Below are 20592 nucleotides of genomic sequence, written 5' to 3' on the forward strand. Positions count from 1 at the left end.
AACCTGGCTATCTGTGCTGCTCCTAATGGCCAATACTGCAATTTGAATATAGGATATGTGTTACAATAAAATTTTAAAATAAAATAAAATTTTACTTCTGAAATGAAATTTTGTGCTAGTATGCTTCCTCTTTGGTGGATGTTTCTATAATTCACGCTCAATTGTCAATCTACAAGGCAGCTACTGAAGTTATTTGTAGGTGATATAATTCTGTTATCAATTGTTAAATCTCATTTTCATTTCTGAAAAATCTTAACAGGGGGATTTCAGAATGTCTCCCACGGTTAACATCTATGATTAGAGGAATTGGAGATCCACTGGTTGCAGTCTATGCAAGAGCATACCTTTGCAGGGTAGGCTATTGTTTAACACTTCAGATCTGTATCGAAGGTTTACTTCAGCTATCTCTGCCACTAAAGGAGAGTATCTTTTAACTACTGTTCTTGCCTGAAGTAGTCATCATCCTGTTTCTTCCTTCCAGCAGACCAAAAAATAAGATTTCTCTTTTGTTTTAATGATGGGGAATCTTTCTTTAAGTGTTTATAATAAGTAAAAATAAATTTATGTGCTGCTTATGCCAGTTTTTCATCTTCAAGCAGGACAAAATGTTAAGGACCTTAGTGGAAGGAGAGTTTGGACTTTGAGATCACACACTGTTGTCTGATTGCTAGGTGCTGCTTTTCATAGTTAATATATGCACTTTCCCTAGGTTTATCTTCTTCCTCCTACTGCTAGAGTGTACAGGGCAGGCAAAGGGCTGGTAAGCTTCTTGGCAGATGAGGCAGTTGGTAAAGCTTTCAGACAGTGGATTTGTGTCTGAGTGCACAGTGTGGCCATGTTCTTATTCTCACCTACTCCTGCAGTTACCTTAACAGCTCAGCCAAGATAAACTTACCCGAGAAGAGACTCTGAAATGATTCATCAATACTGGAAAAATGTTTGTGAAATACATTTTTGAAGTAGTGGCAAAGATCTCGACTATAATTGGAAAATCGTAGGGCTGCTAATTAGCAGTACTTGCATGAAATCAGCTGCCCTTGTGAAATGCAACGAGTTTGTTCAGTATTGATATATCTGTAATGTTCGAATAAACTGTCCAGGATGCTCTTGGTGTATGTATGGGTGCCCATATGTATTCCTGCATCTTCAAGAGATCACTAACCTCTGGTTTACTCTGACGGATGAGCTGCTTAGTTTATTTGAATCTTGAAATACAGTAATGCCTGCATTTTTGTCATAGCCTAATCAGTCCTGCTACACAGTGCAAGGTTCCTGAAGGTTTTTTAGGAAACAGTTTGTATGCACAATCCACCTTTCGCTGTGCCTGATACAGCTAAAAGAGATGCATAGTGATAGAGCAGTTAGGACTAATAATCTAGTAGTAGTAATTGCAATAACGTAGTAAGGAAGAGCTTAGCTGCTCCTTTTTGTCCACAAAGATGAAATAGTGAATTTTTTTTTTTTTAAATAAGAAAACTCATTGGAATGAAAGGCATTTAATCTTCTGTATTCCAGCTACTGACACTATTTACTTTGACAATGAAGATAATGAAAATAGTTTTTTTTAAAAAAAAAAACATAAATTCTGGAACATAGAATCTGTAGTATTGGTGCAAATGATGTCTAAAGCCACAGCGTAGTAAAATGTGGGAATAAGGGCTTGCATGAAACCAAAGAACCAGATCTTTACCCAGCAAGGTGATGCATTTCAGTTTAGCCTCGTGGTTTGAAAGGAAGTGGTATATAAAGAAAAGTGATGCATGACTAGCATGGGTCTGTGCAAGGTACCTCTGCTTTGTGGTGAAGTCGGCTAGAATTGCATCTGCTCAGGGACCCCTGGGTTTGTTAGAAGAGGGGAACCTTAAACTGTTGAGATGGATTTGTTTGTGTATTTTTTTTAAGCCAACTAACTTCTCATTCACTTCTGCATCTTTCCCTTTTCTTTAGTAACATGTCACATTTATTTTTTGATATTTTTTATCTGTGGTATTGAAAACAGTCCTGTATGGATTAGTTTCCTTTGCAACTCCGGCCTTTACTATATAGGCCTTGTGTTTGTGCATCACCTTGTGTTATTTATCAATCTTTTACCTGTATCTGTGTGTTCATATTTTCCTTTGGGATCCTTGCTCCATTCTGTTCGCAGAATAAATACACATGATTTAAAGCTATTTCTGAACTTTGACTGACTTTTAAAAAGTTCTTTGCTGTAGGCTTTCTCCGTACAATGAATATAGACTGTTGCAGTGCAGGTAATAGGGTAGACATTGATTTCCTCACTGCTTACACATACTTGGAGCTGGTGTTAGGAGAGCCATATTTAAACACAGCTGTAACTACCTGAGGGTAGTTGTTAGTGGACATGACTGTAATAGTAAGCCAGGAAATAATCAGTCAAAATGATTCAATTCTGTTGGTAGGTTTGATGTGTGTGACTAGGTGTACTCCTCCGGAAAAAGCATTTTTGTCTTCAGTTGAAGCAGAATCGTATTTGATAGATGGAGATAAAAATCTTTCTCTTTCTTTTAATACAGGTTGGGATGGAAGTGGCACCACAACTCAAAGAAAGCCTTAACAAAAATTTCTTTGACTTTCTTCTAACATTTAAACAAGTAAGCAAATAGGGTTTTTGTTCACAAAATCACATAAATACACTCCTTAACCAAACTACTACATACTTTTAAAAAATCTTTGAAGTTCTTAAATCTAGATTTAGGGATGTTCCGGTACCCAGATATAGTATGGAAATTTTACATTCTGATAAGTTGAAACTACTCTATTCAGCATGTTTCCATACTTGTATGTTATGAGCTTGATATTTTCTTCCCCAGCATGCAAGGAATGCTTCAGAATATCTGTGTATCTTTGTAATCTTGTCTGTTATCGTTTCCATTCATACACGAACTTTGTCCAGTTTATCATAGTTCCTGTTAAATACCTTTTCACAGCAACATGTTTTTGTCTTTTATTTGAACAGATTCATGGGGATACGGTTCAGAATCAGCTGGTAGTACAATGTGTGGAGATTCCTTTGTATTTGACTCTATATTCTCCTGCTATAGACTGGATTTTACAGTGTATTGCATACCGTGCTCCTGAAGTAAGTAAATGTGGTAATGCTCAATATTAAAGGAAGTGCTAGGGTGAAGAGTTAATTTTGCCTATCAAAAAAACCCCTAAATCAGTATTTACATGAGTGTGAAAGCAAGAGCCTAGATATGACTGTCTGTTTCTCTCTTCTGTACAGGAAGAATGTTCATTTCCACAAACCTCAAGTTAGACCGCTTTAAAATCATAGGCAGTGTTCCTGTTTGTTTCTTGCTGGCCTTTAGCTAGTTTAATCTTTGTTTCCTGAATTCATTACATCCTTCTGTCATGCATATATAAAAACAATTTGAGTAAACTGTAGCTTTGTAATTGCTTAACATGATCAACAGGCTATTTTAATCTCAGTCAGTCTATTTCGTGTTCTGTGGCAGAGAATTGGTAATCTTCACCTCTCCTGCCAGGGTTAATTGACCTGACTGGCAAATTATTCTGAGAAGTGGCATTGGCTTGAAGGATTGCAAATTTGACTTCCATAAAATGGTGGTTTTGATTGAAATGCCACTGTATCTATTCCAGTAGGTGTGTTTTATGTTGTACTACTTGTGTTGTAAATACAGAATAAGATAGGATTATTGGAATGTATTGGGTAGGTAATTAAAACAGGTTTTAGTAGACTTCACTACAGTAATTAAAGCTGAATTTATTTGCAGAATCTCTACTCACTAATTTTAATAAGTGATTCTTCCAGGTTCTGCTTACTGAGATGATGGAAAGATGCAAAAAATTGGGGAACAAGTAAGTATTGCACAATGTAGAACACATGAGTCTGTAATGAGCACCCGTGAGTCCCTGTAATATAGTCCTCTCTCTCCCTTTTGAAAAAATTTTTGGATGCATAGTATAGCTTTTGTTCTCCCAGTGGCTTACGAAGTTGTGATTGTGAACATCTGTTTTCCAGAGAGGAATTCTAAAATATGGTAGATTACTCGTAGAGCAAAAGTTAATTAATTTAACTTGGTTGCTGCATTTTGGCTCCTAAGCCAAAGTTCAGGACATATAATGTGTTCCCCATCAGCCATGTCTCCGATTCCTGGTTGTGCTTCATTTTCCTGTTTTCCTCACCCTTCCTTCCCCTTAGCCTCCACTGGCTATGGTCAGCCCATACACGTGTTTTGCAACGGAAGTTGTAAAGCAGCTGACCCCTTTGCAAGATGGTAATATTTAGGTGACAGCTTTTTTCAACATGAAAATTAGTATACCAAATGTCTCCTACGAGTCTGTGTGCAGACTAATCACCTTCAGTAAGCAGTTGAGCAAGATGGTCTGAAAGTTTTGGATGTACTTTCTCAGCTGTGTGAATGCAATTTGGCCTGCTGATGAGCTAATCTCAGTTCATTTTATTGGGTAGGTAGGCTGAGTTCTGTGATGGTTTTCAGCTACCTATTTTTTTTTTTTTTCTGATGGGCTTTGCACAGTCCACTTCTGCAGTGACTGAGGAACTAAAATACCTTAGTCACTTAGATTAGGAATGCCAGCATTAGCATTCTGTGACGGAGCTAAAGAGTGCAGGAAAAGTGTGATTTTTAAAAATGTGATGCAAAGATGTTGTTGTATCAGAGTGTATAATATGGGTAAAAATAATCCACATACTTTGCTGTATTGATTATTTTGTATAGGTGTTGATTTGCTTTGTGGGACTTATTTTTAAATCACCTTTTAGTATTTCTTGTAGAGATGGGCTAGATGCCTCTTCCTTATGCTTGTTTGCTCTTTGAAGAAAGGACAAAATGTTAAGTATAATGAGGCTTTTTTTTTAAGACATTTTTTTGGGACATGTCTTTTTTTATTGAGAAATTGAATAATCCAGTTTAGATGATCTATAAAGCATGGTAATTTTCCTTTAAAGTGGAGCTATGTTTTTATGTCTTCTCATGACTGTCAAAATATTACAAGGCAAGAGGCATCAGTATATAAATCTTTAAATAATCTCAGTATGTTCCATGAACTATGTTGCAACCACCTAAGTGAAAAGTGACAGCCTGTTTCTCTGTGTTGCAAAGCATATGCCTAGTGAACTGGAAGTACTTGTGTAAGGATAAAATGCAAATTCCAGTCGAATTGCAATGGGACCACTAATGCTCAGTCAGAAACACAGAGGATAGTGGGCTATTTTAAGCACTCTATAGAATTTCCCTCAAGGTAAACTGCTCTGTTTTCAAACTGCCTGTTTCAGACTAGCGAAGGACACAGTGTTTTATGAGGCAGCTTCTGTGCTAACTCATGGCTGAGTTTGCCCAAAGGAATTGCCTTTTGAATAATACTGCATTTTGGTTCTTATGTTTGCATAATAGTCTCAATAAACTGAGTTTTACAGTAACACAATGAGTTCACTCTTCCATCAGTAACTTTGGCTTGATAATGATACAAATATGTGTCTGAATGATTAATCATAGATGTCTAAATATGCCATTGCCAGTTATCATATCATAATGACTGTTTGGATTTCTTTTAATGCTAACAATGCAGCTGCTAGAAATCTGACTTTTGTAATGCATATGTATTTTAATTCTGTGAGGAAAAACTTCTTCAAGAGAGATTTGCCCTACCAAAGTATACTTCTGATCTGTGGTTAAAATGACTGTTTCTAAATGTGTCAGCTACTCCTGCTTTACTTGATCTTTCTAGTAAGCTTCTGGTAAAATGATGGCTTCATAAAAAACCTATGTGGAATAAGTATGCTGCAGGCTGGGTTATGTTTTCCTTATCTTAATGTTTTCTTGTTTTGCTTATGCACTATTAATACTCATCAATGCAAGCTCAATTTGTGAGTGTTTTTCGTTCCTTATCCCTTTTTTAAAATTTAGAATAAATGCTGGACAGTTGTTAGTCTAAGAAGTTCATTTGAATGTAAATGAAGGGACAACAGAATTCTAGTTGATGTTGAGCTGAATTGATTTGCGTTATGTCCATTGCAGCGCTTTGCTGTTGAATTCAGTGATGTCAGCATTCAGAGCAGAGTTTATTGCTACAAGATCTATGGACTTCATTGGCATGATTAAAGAGTGTGATGAATCTGGATTCCCAAAGGTAAATCTTTGTGTGTGATTTGTAACAATTCCTGTTCCTTGTCTGATAGAATTATTTATACTCTTAATTGCCTACATAACTTGCACATCATTTAAATAAAAAGTGGTTTGATGCAAAAAAAAATCTTTCTGCACAGTGTACCTGCTAGAGCAGTGTTAGATAGACGTGCATCTTCTGCTATTAATTTAAAATTTCTCATTAACTTTCAGCATCTCCTCTTTCGCTCCTTGGGATTAAACTTGGCATTGGCTGATCCTCCTGAAAATGATCGCCTTCAAATATTAAATGAAGCCTGGAAAGTTATAACAAAGCTAAAGAACCCACAGGTGAATTATTATCCATTCTGTTTCACTACTGATTCTGTGTTTAGGGTAAAACTGTAGTCAGTTGTTTGGTAAGCATATGCTTAGCATGACATGGTTTACGTTTTCTAGATACGCACAGTTGCCAAAAAATAGGATGCCTGGTCCCTGCTTTTCTGAGCTCTCCTTAACTCTAACTTAATTCTGTGTAACATGATTCTACATAAGCAACTTTTGAGGTTTGTCATTAGTGCTAGATCTCCAGGTCTGCATGAATTGGACCTCAGGAGTTAGTTCTTTTAACTGTAATTTTTGCAAGCGTATTTCTATTAACATCCTGTAAATACTGGTGATCATAAGACATGTATTTCTAGGATTACATCAACTGTGCTGAAGTGTGGGTGGAGTATACATGCAGACATTTTACGGTATGTGAAAATTATTTTGTTTCCTTTGAAGATTTTCTGAAACAGACTAAGACACTATATTAGCAGTTTGGTATTAAAAATGGAAAAGCTATGACTATTCAATATAAGGGTGTAGGACTTTAGTAGTGAATAAAAAAATGTATTTCCTTTCATGAAAGATGAACAGAGACAAAAGATGCAGCTTTGAAGGAGTCTTCACCACTCCTCAGCACTGCGTATTTTTTATCCTTTCATTTTAATGGCAGATGGACCAGTTTAAGTAAGGATTTACTAGAGCTATGGCCAAAGTTCCTGGCTTAACTAGAGCTCCGTAGAAAGCTGATGCTTTGGCAAATGGAAATAAATTATCCAACTGGTTTTCAGTGACTTGATTTATGTGCTGATTTCATTACTGTATTTTGTAACCTCATTTTTGGCTACGCAGAAGCGAGAAGTCAATACAGTTTTGGCTGATGTTATCAAACACATGACTCCTGATCGAGCATTTGAAGATGCTTACCCACAGGTAAAGAGTTTATTTTGCCAAATCTGTAAAAATCTGATGTGTATTTTCATAGATGAAATTAATTCTTAAACATTACTGATGTCTCTTACCACGAAATAATGATTTTTAAACACTGGCTAGAATTTGGGAAGCCTTTTGGAACAGTACTGTGGTTTGTTCCTCCATTTTTCTCTGCACATCAATCTTTCACTTCAGAGAAATGCTAAACCAGAATGATTTATGTATTTAGAAGTGGGAGTAGTTAACTCCTACATCAACAGTGGTGTTTTGCAGAAGAAAAGTAGCAGTCGTGGCAGGCTGGTTAAACAGAAGGAAACCATAAAACAATCCATCTCTACTTGGCATTGTTAAGGCTTCGGTGAATTATTGTGTCCAATTCTTGATACTGCATGCCAGGTGAGATATGGATTAGTTGAATTGGTTTTAGAAGAAGGTTTTTATGGTTACTTGGAGGGTAGATAAAGTGCTTACAAAAGAAGATTTAACAAACTGATTTGGGTTTTTTTGTTTGTTTATTTGAGTGTTTGGTTTTTTTAGTCGAGATGGCTGGAGGACATGCAGACTATAAATCAGAAAACTCTGTCTAGCTATAAAAAGTAAAGAACAAATAAGGCCTGGGCAGACTGGTCAGCCTCTGTGCATATGAGTTCTGAAAAGCATGTTGGAAAAACATCTGTTAGCATATCTTTAGTCGATGCTGATTTGGGGAAAGAAGTTACATCGATGAATGCTTGAAGTGTCTTCCAAGCCAGTTTTCTGTGAATAACTAGGGAAGAATAATCTCTGGTGTGGATAACCTTAATTTAACTTGCATTACAATCATTTTCTTTTTTTTTCTTTTTTTCCACCTCAGCTGCAGTCAATTATTCAGAAAGTTATCACCTATATCTTTGACTTCTCTCTGCTTTTTTCAGTGGTAAGTGTTTAATAAATTTTTAAGAAGAACTGCACTGTTTCTATAAGAGAATTTACCTGATTTGGATATTTAGATTGTTTACAAACTCACATAGTAAGAGGACTTTTGTCAAGTAAATAAGTGCAGAAATGTTTTGGAAGCTCTCTGCTGCTTACTACTTAAATATTCATTATTCTAATTCCAATTTTTGATACTTTTTTTTTTTCCTTAAGCTGTTAGATTTTCTAAGTTTATTACTATGGCATAAGGGACAATCAAGGGAAGATAAGATACTATTTATTTCTCTGTGTGTTTGTGTAATTGCTGATAGCTGTTTCTGTGGTATGATATGTACTTAATGTGATCTCTCATAGGGCTTAAGTTTGGCATTGAAACAAGGTGAAACTTAGAGAGGTCAGAGACTGTGTATGAGGTAGAGAAAGAACAAAGACAGCAGGTGTCAAAGAACTGAAACCAGTTGAAGAGCAAAATTCAAGACTGACTCTGACCCTGTAGAATTGGAGTCAAGTCTTGTTCACAAATTGCTCACTTAATTCTGAAACACTTACCCTCACTATATTTTTGAGATGACACAGAAACTAAGTATCTCAGAATCTTAACAACCTAAACCTTTATCTTTGAAGAAAATTTGAATGTCTTGGACCTTTATAAATTGCCCTGGCTGCATGCAAAATGGTTGCTGGCCTGTGGCCTATTTTCATTTTTTTGAAATATCCTACCTTTTGTTCCCATAGATGTCTGAATTTGTCATGATCTTAAGCTGTTTCAAGAATATGATTGCTTCTGAAATATTTGCAACATTTGATTCAAACAGTTCCGTGGTTTGTGTTTTATTCTGGCTTTCTGCAATCAACAAATTAATAAATCTTTCAGCCATTGGTGCTTTTCCATTTGTTTCACTCTTTCATCCTTCAAGATCAATTACTGTCTTCAAAACAGATTAAAGTAATTTTAAATAAAACAGCTATTATTATAAAACCTAGCCAAAATGTTTATTGTTTTAGTGTGGTGTTTGTAAAATGCCTAATTCTACTTGTTTACGTATTTGTACTTTCAGGAGAAATTCTTGCCATTTCTGGATATGTTCCAGAAGGAAAGTGTGAGAGTGGAGGTTTGCAAGTGCATTATGGAATCTTTTATTAAGTAAGTGGAGAATATTGAGATGAAATGCACTCTGGAGGGTCTGAGGAATGTATTGAAAGATTGCTAGGGAAAATGGGCAAGGATATAGGCCACTGAGCTTGTGAAGGTGTTCCAGGCTGTGGGAGAAAAAATGAAAATGTTTCAATTTTGTTAATGTATTGATTGACTGTTTAACTGTTCACAAAGAAAGTTGGAATTGAAGTGGTTGTATTGACGTTGACTTGCTGTGGATTAATGGAATAATTGTTCTCTGAGCTTTTTTAATTTATGTTGCCTTAGTTGGTTCATGATGTTTATTCCGTATTCCAGCTGATGTGACAGCACAGAACTGTTACCTTGGTATAATGGAGGAAGAGAGACAGTCTCTTGTTACAAGCTCCATTATGTAGAAAAATGGGTATTTCCACAGTTGAAAATTATCTTGGAAGACAAGGCTTCATCTTCAAATATTGTAAACGTCAAAGTCCTTTTCTTTGCAAATAATTAACAAGTTCCTTGAAACGTTTTTTTCACTTTCCCTTCAGTTATTTATAGACACTGCTAAGCCCCCACAAGCCTTCTCTTCTCTAGGATAAACAGTCCCAGCTCTCTTGGCCTTTGCTCATATGAGAGATGCTGCAGCCCCTTAATCATCTTAGTGGTGTTCCACTGCACGTGTGCCTCTGTACCTAAACGTGACATTTATCCTTCCTGTCTGTCCGTCACTAGCTGAGAAACTGTGTTACTTGGTAGATTTAGGATTGCTTTGGTTTGATGTTCTTAGATTGCCTTAGTGAATCACATGTCTATCTTGTTGTGTCCCTTAAGGAGTCAAATTCTGTGGCTTGGCAGTAAAGCTCGAGGTATTAAGATAATATTTCTTGACTGGCATTTGTTGGAATTGTACGTTTATTAACCATGTGGTCTTTGGAGTTCTGTTGGTTAAAAAATGAATATAAAACTTCTGTAGTGTCATATAATGCTGATATTTTACAATATTTTATAGGCATCAGCAGGAGTCTACAAAGGATCCTGTTATACTCAATGCTCTTCTGCATATCTGCAAGACGATGCACGATTCTGTGAAGTAAGATTAATTTTAGTCATACTAGTAGCTATCATTTACACAAAGTTTGCCTGCTTGGTGTACAATTTCACATTTCTGAGGCTGTTTGTTTTATGGCGGATTAAGACATGAATCCAATTAGTGGTGAGGGAAGAGCTGTGCAATGAAGTGGCAGCATGTACCGTTTGCTCTTTAATTACAGCTTTATTTTGAACACTGACGCAAAATTTTGAAAGGAAAGTAGCAACAGTTTTGTAGAGTTTTCTAGTCAAGCAGAGACACTAAATGATCCAGTCTTTTAAAAATATTTTTGAGAGTGAAACCGATGTGATCTTTGAGTTATAGTGAATAATAAACAATTTTTGACTTTTAAGTGAATATGTAGCTATTAAAGCACAGTTGCCATACTCAATTATACCTTTTTTTGGGTGACTTTGTCAGCCGTTACAAAGGAATATGGAATTTTTAAGAGGACACCCGGAAAACCTGTAGGAACTTGAGTAGGAGAAGCTCTTGAAACATCTATGTCTTTCCCCCAAATCCTCCTCTTCTTTGCCCTTGACTTTGAGTGCTGAGGTTGTGAGGGATCCTGGGTGCCCTGTTGCACCCCCAGTTTGAGTAGCAGTTGTGCAATATGGAAAACAGTTGTGCTTTGCAGGTAACTTGCGAAAGTCACACAGAAGCCTGTATCTGATGGGAAAAAGAGCCAGAATCACAATGCTGCAAATTCTAGATCTTAAGAGCAAAAAATCTCCTTTTTTCTTCTGCTTTGGGTTGAGTAGTATTGTAAGGGCACAGTTTCTTTTGGCACTGAGCCCAGATCTATGGCAGATCCTGTAAAGGAACTTGTAACTTTCTTAGCCTTGATATGTAATGAATGCAAGATTTATTGCCAATAAAGAAGTCAGATTTGGCATGTAATTCCAATTTATACCAGCTAGAGTGCTTTATTTTGGGTTAGAGCACCTTATTTGGCTGTACGTTGCACTAAAAGCCACTTCAGCCTTTAAATAGAACAGTATATTGAAGCTAAAACAGCTTATTAAAAAAAATTAAGGTGTTTATGGCAATCCATGTTTGGTGCTTCTGATGTTTTGCCAAAGCAATTTTATAGTTTACAGGGATTCTTAAAATCCCTTAAATCAGCAGTTCTTTTAGCTGAGATAAGGTGGTGTACATCGTTAGCTTGGTTCTGTTGTGTCATCTCTTACTGGCAAATCATCATAAATTCTAACTATCTTAAAGTAACTCCTGCATCTGTTTTTACATCCTGGTTCAGGAACTCCCAGCCTATTGTGTAGGGCTCACTGACCCCCGTAACAGCTGTTGGAGGATAACAGCCTTTGGACTAGTAGGGGTCTGATTCAGAATTGAACTGGAAACCTATAACTGACCCGCAGATCTCATTACAAGTCTTCTGAGCCTTTCAGAGCCCATCAGTTGACTCTTTTGATTGGCAATGCACTAATGAGCTAATCATGCTGAGATTTTCTTTCCTTCTTTACTGAATTTGTATAATAAAACTATTGTTCTCTTCCCATCTGGTGTCTGCTAGGAAATTGATAACTGATACACTAAAGGTCAAAGCTGGAGCCAAGTATATAATAGTAAAAGGATTAAATTGTATTAGTTAATTGTAATTTAACTTTTTGTTCATCCATTTTCAGTGAAACAGGTTTGATTTACTGGGTTTTCATGTGATGTAAATTTGTTTCAAATCAGATTTGGACTCTCGCTATAGAATAGGTATCTGTGATAAGCTTGAAAAGAAACTCTTTTTACATGCCAGTTTAGTTCAGTTCTTACTAAAACATCTAAGTGCTGTAACAAGGTGATGTTAATTCTTTTTTAAATTATGTGGCAGCATTAGTTAAAAAAAACCCTCCCCCAATAAAAACATAAACAAAACAATAAACTAATACCGTTTCTAATATAAATACATGAATTATTACCTATACTATTTAAAGTGTGTTTTGAAAGCTTTTCTTCTTAAACAGGGTAACTTTCTTCTAAGAATAGATTTACTAATTTCTTTAGGTTTTTATAATCAGTTCCTACTCAACTTCTCAAGTTTGCTGCGGTAAAGAACATTAGCTTAGCTTCCTTCTCCTCATGCCAAAATCTGAGTTTCTGTAAAATCTAAAGACACTCTTGGCAATTGTTTTTTGTTGTTTGTTTTTTTTTTTAATTTGAAATTTAGTTTGGTGTATGGTTGACTTGGCGATACTCATTAAAATTGGTTTTATTGCTTTATAACTAAAATTATGAGCTTAGTGTATAATAAATATTTTGCATGGACATAACATTATATAAATTAGTATGTATCATTTGAACCTTTACAGACAAATAAGATAAGCAATATTCTAAAATTTACTATATAAATTTTCTCTTATAGTGCACTAACACTTGAGGATGAGAAAAGAATGTTAGCAGCATTGATAAATGGATTCATAAAAATGGTGAGTGACAATTGTGCGCAACTGCTGGGATGTACCTAACAGCTCGGATTTTCTTGAGATCCCCATGAAAAACAGGTGCTTATGTAGCTGAATCAGAGACTGTGTGTCTGACTTGTTTAAGACCGTTGAAAACCCCAACCAGTGTATTTTAGTGGAAAAAGTATGCATGTATTGAAAGAAATATCATATAGTGTTGAAATTGACACGGTGCAATATGAGAGTTTAAAGTGCACGTCGTTTATTGAATCATATTTTCTGCTAGTTTTTTAAATGCCATGTAAAACATGTTAAGTATTTAAAAGTTAAACAGCAATTAAATTCTTGCCTATTATAGCATCAGAGAGGTCACCAATTTATGTGAACGAAGTTCCACTACCCAGCTCTAAATGGAACCAATACCAGCTTTAAAAATCACAAAATAAATATAACTTGTATACTTATCTCTGTTTATTTTAATTTAAAAATAAGATAATTTGTGTCCTCAAATTAGTAGTGCCACAACAACTCCAGTTGTTTTGTCTTGAAATTACTTTTTAACCTTTCCCTCCCTCTTATCCCAGTAAAATCTCTTGTTCTTGTCTGTTGTGTTTGAGATGTCGGATTGTTTCAGGGAAGTGTTCTCAAGCTTTATTTTATTCTCTAACCAGGTACTCTCAATGCTTGGCTTCTCTTTCACATAGTCAGAACTGACAGACTTTATCTCTACTTGTCCTCTTTGTTCTTTGTTGCAATTCTAAGAATTTATCTCTAGACGGTTGCTTTCTCTTCAGCTATAATAATTTGCTATTTAATATGTTTCTAATATAATTTTGCTTTATTAAACTTTATATGCAGTATAATATTGTATAATTTCCCTTTAGGAGGATTTCTCACATTGAATAATATTTGATGTGGCTTTATAGTCTTGATTGAGGAGGAAAAAAAAAATCCCATAGCAGCAAAATGATTAGTTAGAAATTTTAAACCAGCTCACATTAAGATGTGGAGGGAAAAGCAGTTTTAACAGTCATCCTTACAGTCAGGCTTTTTTGTGGAAAATTTCATATTTTTAGAGAAGCTTTCTTGAGACTAGGACTTAAGAATCAGCAGTTGCATAAATAGAGGAAAGTCAGAGACAGTTTGTAATGTAAGAAGCAATCCTTTTTTTTCTGGTGCAGTTCCTTTCATCTTTCACTGTACGGATTAAAGTAATTTTTATTTTAATTCTGTAAAAACTTTTTTCATGTGTGGCTTGAGAAATATTAAATAATGCAACCTTTACTTCTATTAGAAAAAGATTCCACTTGAATACATAAATGTAGACTGCCTGGAGACTGTTTCTCTTGCTAGGCTTTTAATTGACAGCTGAGACACTCCAGCTGACAGCACTTGGTTTTTTAAAATCTGGAGGGTTGGAAGTAGGGTGTTCTCACACAAGGGTTGTTTTTAGCTTCTTTTCTGCCAGCATGCAAGGTTGGCAGGCTTTTGCCATCCTATGTAAGCATATATTTATTAACCAAACTGGAGGAAAACCTGCTTTTCTTACTGGTATATCAAGTTAGGAAAATGTTAATTTCTCTTGGAGGCCCTTTAGCAACTAGAAATTGCAGGAATCTGGATACAGATTCACTGATCTATTTCTATTTTTCTGGGGTTTTTTTGTGTTGCCTTTTTAAGTATGAACTATACCAAACCCTTGTCCCTGTTCTGTAAAGAATCAAAAGTTCTGCTGGTTTTGAAAACATTTCACAAATTTTAAATTTAGGATTTAAATTTTGTTTTCTTGGTAAATACTTGATCTGTAAAGTAGAACAACATGTGGAGTGTGGACAAAAAAAACGCCAGCAAAACCTTCAATTTTCCCTGAAGGTTAAGTATTGGAAAGCAGACAGTTAAAAGGATAGAGATTCTCCAGGTGATATTTTGTTGTTAATGGTGGGGTTTTTTCTTATCAGTATATGGGGATTTTGACTTTTGAATATCCGGGGTTTGTCTGCATGCAGTTTTTGTATTTCTTAAAGTTAATGGCCTACAATGGTAAAATCTAGGAGTTTTTTGTTTTTTACAGGTTTCGTTTGGCCGTGACTTCGAACAACAGCTGAGTTTTTACGTTGAAGCCAGGTCAATGTTTTGCAATCTGGAGCCTGTTCTAGTCCAGCTGATCCATGTAAGCTACAGCTTATCTACCTTATCTTAATGAGTGAGGATATATTTGTGGTTCTCCCATTCCCTGCCCAGATTATTGGTCTATGTCAAAATAAGTCTGAAGTCTTTTTATCAGGTGTTTCTAAAGTAGACTTTGATCTCATCTCTCATCACTGCAGACTCTCTGAAGTTCTTGCTTGACAGGCATGCATGGTATCATTGCAACTATCCTGCAAGAGATTTCATGTCTAATAACATAAATGGCACTTTTGTGCATTCAGAATTTGGGTTCTTTCTTCTGTAATCCTCCATCTAGGAGAGATCAGGCTGTGTCTAACTGCAGATACAGGCAGAGTCCTGCTGTGACTGGGAAGGTTAATCTCTTTTCTGTATTGAGTGATGTGTCAGGTGAGCAATAGCTGCATCTGATTCTTTTGCAACATTGTATCTTCTTTTATATCCTTTTATTATTCGTTTGGATTTATTTTTTTTTTAATAAGTATGTTAGCTAGAAATCATTATTATTATGCCAGGAAGGAAGTGATGACTATAGCTGGGAAGCAAGAGATTGTCTAAAGCCTTGAATAATTCAACAAGTCTACCTTTACAAACGTTCAGAATTGTATTTGCTTTCAGGAGCAGTCACTACAATTCTTAAAGTGAAAACTAAATAATACAGTGAGGGCACATCGTATCAGGTTCCCTTTTGGCAGTTTCTGTTCTCTAAATGCATGCAGTAAAACGTGCAGTTTGTTACTTTTTGCTAACCTAATAAATCTGTGCATTTTGCGTAGTTATTTGCTTTTGGTTTTTATATGTAGTCTGTGAACCAACTAGCAATGGAAACAAGAAAGGTGATGAAAGGAAATCATTCCAGGAAGACTGCTGCATTTGTCAGGGTAAGTCTGACTCTAACAAACTTTGAATCTGCCTTAGCAGATAGTATTATCTGCTGCCACCCACGTTTATAATTTTTGCAAAAACAACGTTAGTATTTTTGACACTGTTTGTAGTCTCGTTTTCTCTTGTTACCATTGATCTTTACTCTCTAAAGCCAAATGCTGCTAAGAAAAGACAAACCCAAAGCAGATAATAACAGCCTTGTGTTAAAAAAGAGAAGCAAGATTGACTCCCTCTCCAAAGGAAAATCCAGTAGAGAGGTGTTTGTTTGAATTCTAGAAAAATTTTCAAATTATATTTGAAATAAAATAATTTCTACAGCTCAATCATAGAAAATAGGAGATGGGGAAAAGGAATATATTTAAACTTGTGTCGCATATCAGTGTTGATATTTGAAATTCAAACACTGATTTCAGCATAAAGCCTCTGAATCTATATAGATATGGTCAAATGAGCTTTGAACTCTGCGCAGGCTGCACAAGTTCTGGTGTTCCCCTCTTCTCATCTGAAACGTAGCAAATAAGATGTCTTCATCTTCATGTGTTGTGAAGGAGTTGGCACATGCTACCGTTAATTCATGGATTTTTGTTCACGGCACCTGTGCATGATATGCTGAACAAAGGATAGCTGAGGTGACACTGGCCAGCTTCTATATGCCTGGGAGTCACTTGCTCCATCTTGGTGTTTGGGCTGCTCCAGTAGGTGTAAAGCTGCAGCGTGCCGCACTGGATCTGCTTTCTCCCAAATATGCATGATGCCCTTGCTTTGACCAGTTTGACAGATGGATTGTCCCTGAGGACCAGTAGTCTGCTTTTCTAGTTAGATTTTGAGCTGCAAGCTGGTTACTTGAGGAGGGAATAACTCTAAACTAGAGTCATAGAGTAAGTTTTGAGTTTATCTACTCATAATAACAATAATTAATATTGTTATAATTATTGTAATAATAATTGGAAATTTGAAGATACTGATTTTGAACTTGACATAATATTCACTTTTTATTGAAAGACTTTCTCAAAACTGATTTACAGATTTTGATGCCTAATCGTCTATAAAATCAGTAATGATTGCTGTAACTCTGAGTTAAGAATTTTGTTCAGTTTCATTTTTCTATTTGTTTTAGGCTTGCGTTGCCTTCTGCTTCATTACAATTCCATCTCTGAGCAGTATCTTCACACGTCTTAATCTGTATCTACACTCTGGACAGGTTGCTCTGGCAAATCAGTGCCTTTCACAAGGTAAGGTGCAAATTTGTCTGCAAAAAGGTTCTCTTATTTGAGAAATATTTCTAGCTGTGAATAGTAACTTGGTTGAAATCGTAAGTCATATATTTATGATGTAATTAAAATACAGCCCTGTTTCAAGCACTGTTACAGTGAAAACGTGTCATATTAAAGCAACTCTTCAATTCTAACACTAGTCCTGTGATCTAAATAACCAAGACAGCTGACTCTAGTTTACATAGTCATGGATATGAGGTAGGTTGCCCTAAATTACTTAGAAATTATGGAAAGCATGGAATGTTTCTCTCCTGCATATTTATGCAAGCACTCTAATCACAAATTATGTGCTTTATTATAACTGTGGAAAAAGAAATGAGTTATCTGTGTAGTAGTTCACAGGCTGAAAAAAATCCTACGACGAGCTGGAAAATAATTAAAACTTAGGTCAATGACACCAGGAACTTGCTATCAGAGCACATGTGTCATCAACGCTTAGCTAAGAAAATATGCAGCAAGTTTGGTGATGACACCCTCAGCAAGTTTGCTGATAACACCAAGCTGTGTTGTGTTGTGGACACACTGGAGGGAAGGGGTGCCATCCAGAGGGACCTTGACAGGCTGGAGAGGTGGGCCTGTGAGAACCTCATGAAGTTCAGCAAGGCCAAGTGCAAGGTCCTGCGTGTGGGTCGGGGCAATCTGAAGCACAAGTACAGGCTGGGCGGAGAATGGATTGAGAGCAGCCCTGAGGAGAAGGGCTTGGGAGTACTGGTTGATAAGCTTAACATGAGCCAGCAACGTGTGCTTGCAGCCCAGAAAGCCAACCGTGTCCTGGGCTGCATCAAAAGAAACGTAGCCAGCAGGTTGAGGGAGGTGATTCTGCCCTCTCTGGTCTGCTCTCATGAGACCCCACTTGGAATACTGTGTTCAGCTCTGGAGTCCCTAACATGAGAAGGACATGGAGCTGCTGGAGCAAGTCCAGAGGGGGGAAGCAAAGATGATCCGAGGGATGGAGCACCTCTCCTGTGCAGACAGGCTGAGAGAGTTGGAGCTGTTCAGCCTGGAGAAGAGAAGGTTCCAGGGTGATCTTATTGCAGCCTTCCAGTACTTAAAGGGGGCCTACAGGAAAGCTGGAGAGGGACTTTTTACAAGGGCGTGTAGTGATAGTACAAGGGGCAATGAATTTATACTGAAAGAGGGCAGATTTAGATTAGATCTAAGAAAGAAATTCTTCACTGTGAGGGTGGTGAGGCACTGGCACAGGTTACCCAGAGGAGTTGTGGCTGCCCCATCCCTGGAAGTGTTCAAGGCCAGGTTGGATGAGGCTTTGGGCAACCTGGTGTAGTGGAGGGTGTCCCTGCCCATGGCAGGGGGGTTGGAACTGGATGATCTTTGAGGTCCCTTCCAACCCAAAACATTCTGTGATTCTACGATACCATTCCATGCCACTATATCAGAGTGAAACAATTGAGTAGTACCAGATAATATGAAGAATGAAAAATGTATTTTCTTTCTTTGGTCTGAACTATTGATTGAACCAGGGCCTGAGTACAGTTTTTAGCCATCCTGTTAGCTCAGTTGTAAGTAATTGGAAATTCTGACAAAAAGTGATTTGGGGAAAAAAATTGGAGCTTCTCTGGGACCAGAAAAGGCATTAAGTCTGTATCACTGTTTAATAGGATCTTGTTCCTGTTCATATCACAAATGACAGACAGTTACCTATTCTGAAAGTCTTCTCATACTTGTAGTATCTTTCTTTTAGTTTTTAAAGTTATGTCATTCTACTTTGTTTTGCAGTTTTAATACTGATTTTAAATGTCTGCTTTCCAGTGGTAAATGCTTTTCCTTTCCATGTGTTCAGTGGAGCTGTGAGAGTAATGAATTGGATTACTTTGCAACATCTTTTGTTGTGGCTATTAATTCTTTGTTTTAGCTCTGTCCTTCTTCACGAGAGCTTGTTTTCTAAGCTCTGCATTTACCAGTAAGTTCCAGCTGCACAAACAAGCTGACTTAGGATGCTGATTAAGACTTTTTAGTACAGGGTGACTGTTGTACTTCTTTGTTTTGAATCTGATGCTGCCCATATAGCAAAACAGAGGGATTTAGAGTAAAGCTGGCTGTTGTGTCCAAGTATGTTGTGCAAATAAAAGATCTGCAAAGTCTGTTGTTGTGCAATTAGTATCGTGCAGTTGCTTTGTAGATAACAGTTTACCGAAAATGGACTCGGTTTTTCTTCCTATGGTGTTTTGATTAATTGACCAGCTAATGTTATCCTTTGTGTCAATTTTTGTTATTGTTGCTGTGTTGCAGTGCATCTCTTGTTGGAAGCACATCCAAAGCAGTTTTTGTGCAATATTCGAACTTTGAGGACTATGCCCTGCCCATGTTAGGACCAACTCTGTGGTTAATAATCTTTCAATTTATACAGTGCTTTTCCACTGTTTTTGTGATCCAGGTCTCTGAGTGAGATTCCTGGGCCCCAACAATTGTCCAGATTTTTCAGTGTGAGAGTTTATGAATGTGCACAGCTGTTGTTTGACATGCGAACACAGTGCACTCACTAAGCAATGGGTAGGATCCTCATTTTGAAATCTTTTTAAAGTAGCAGATCTATGAACTCAATCTCTAAAAGGCATATTTATTAACTACTCCCTCCTGAATTTTAGACCCATCAGCTTGAGGGAGGAGCATTTGGTCCATCTCGGCTTTTGCTGAAATGAAGCATGTACAAAACTCTGGTGTACATATCTCACTTTGTTTACCAAGGTTTTATTGTTACACAGTTCTTTGCTTCCTTAGAAAAGATATTTTGGGCATAATTCATATTCAGAGACATGTCACTTGCATGTGTAATTTAGCATGTGTTAACCAGTCAGCAACAGTGACAGCAGTCTTGGGACGTTTTTTGTGAACCGTCTTTGCAAATTCTGAGGTATTGTAGTCAGATAACATGACCTTGAAAGATACTTTTAACACAGGTTAATCTATATCTCAACTGAATGCATTTCGTGTGTATCAGAAGTACTGATTAATTCATAACAGCAAATTTAAATCCAGTCAGTTAACTGAGTGAACTGATGCCAATTAGGCACTGATCTACTAAAACCAGTGCAGCATGAAGTGAAGTTTTAAGAGTGTGCAATTAATGATAGCATTAGGCTGGGAAGTGAAATTGTGCCTTGGTGTAACCTTTATTTCATGCTGATTGGAATTAGCTTAATCAGTTTTAAACTGGGAAGAGAAATAAAACTGAAAGGTAATGTACCTGATCTGATAGCCCACTCACTAGTGAGGCACGCATGTGTGCATGTGCATGCAGCTTCTCTTTAAAGAGTCCAATTGTTGGTTTTGACAAGTTAAATTCTTGGATTTTTTTTTTATTATTATTTTAAGTTCATACAGGAAGTCTAGCTATTTC

The 20592-nt window shown here is 36.7% G+C and overlaps 1 protein-coding gene across 5 annotated transcripts in view; it reads left to right on the plus strand.

The window, feature by feature from the left end:
- The window catches only part of VPS35L (VPS35 endosomal protein sorting factor like), a 56048-nt gene that overhangs the window by 15368 nt on the left and 20088 nt on the right, over positions 1-20592 (plus strand). For 2 of the 5 annotated variants that reach the window (XM_086622248.1, XM_086622251.1), the window contains 15 exons: positions 260-353; positions 2535-2612; positions 2978-3100; positions 3797-3843; positions 6024-6135; positions 6345-6461; positions 6812-6865; positions 7290-7370; positions 8224-8286; positions 9344-9429; positions 10415-10495; positions 12870-12933; positions 14981-15079; positions 15879-15956; positions 17078-17192. In XM_086622248.1, the coding sequence (XP_086478374.1) occupies positions 260-353; positions 2535-2612; positions 2978-3100; positions 3797-3843; positions 6024-6135; positions 6345-6461; positions 6812-6865; positions 7290-7370; positions 8224-8286; positions 9344-9429; positions 10415-10495; positions 12870-12933; positions 14981-15079; positions 15879-15956; positions 17078-17192 (1292 nt within the window). The remainder of the gene's footprint in view (positions 1-259; positions 354-2534; positions 2613-2977; positions 3101-3796; positions 3844-6023; positions 6136-6344; positions 6462-6811; positions 6866-7289; positions 7371-8223; positions 8287-9343; positions 9430-10414; positions 10496-12869; positions 12934-14980; positions 15080-15878; positions 15957-17077; positions 17193-20592) is intronic. The other 3 variants (XM_086622249.1, XM_086622250.1, XM_086622252.1) reach the window with 3 other exon arrangements.

This window comes from Tauraco erythrolophus, chromosome 17 (genome assembly GCF_009769465.1).
Source record: "Tauraco erythrolophus isolate bTauEry1 chromosome 17, bTauEry1.pri, whole genome shotgun sequence".
Lineage (NCBI taxonomy): Eukaryota > Metazoa > Chordata > Aves > Musophagiformes > Musophagidae > Tauraco > Tauraco erythrolophus.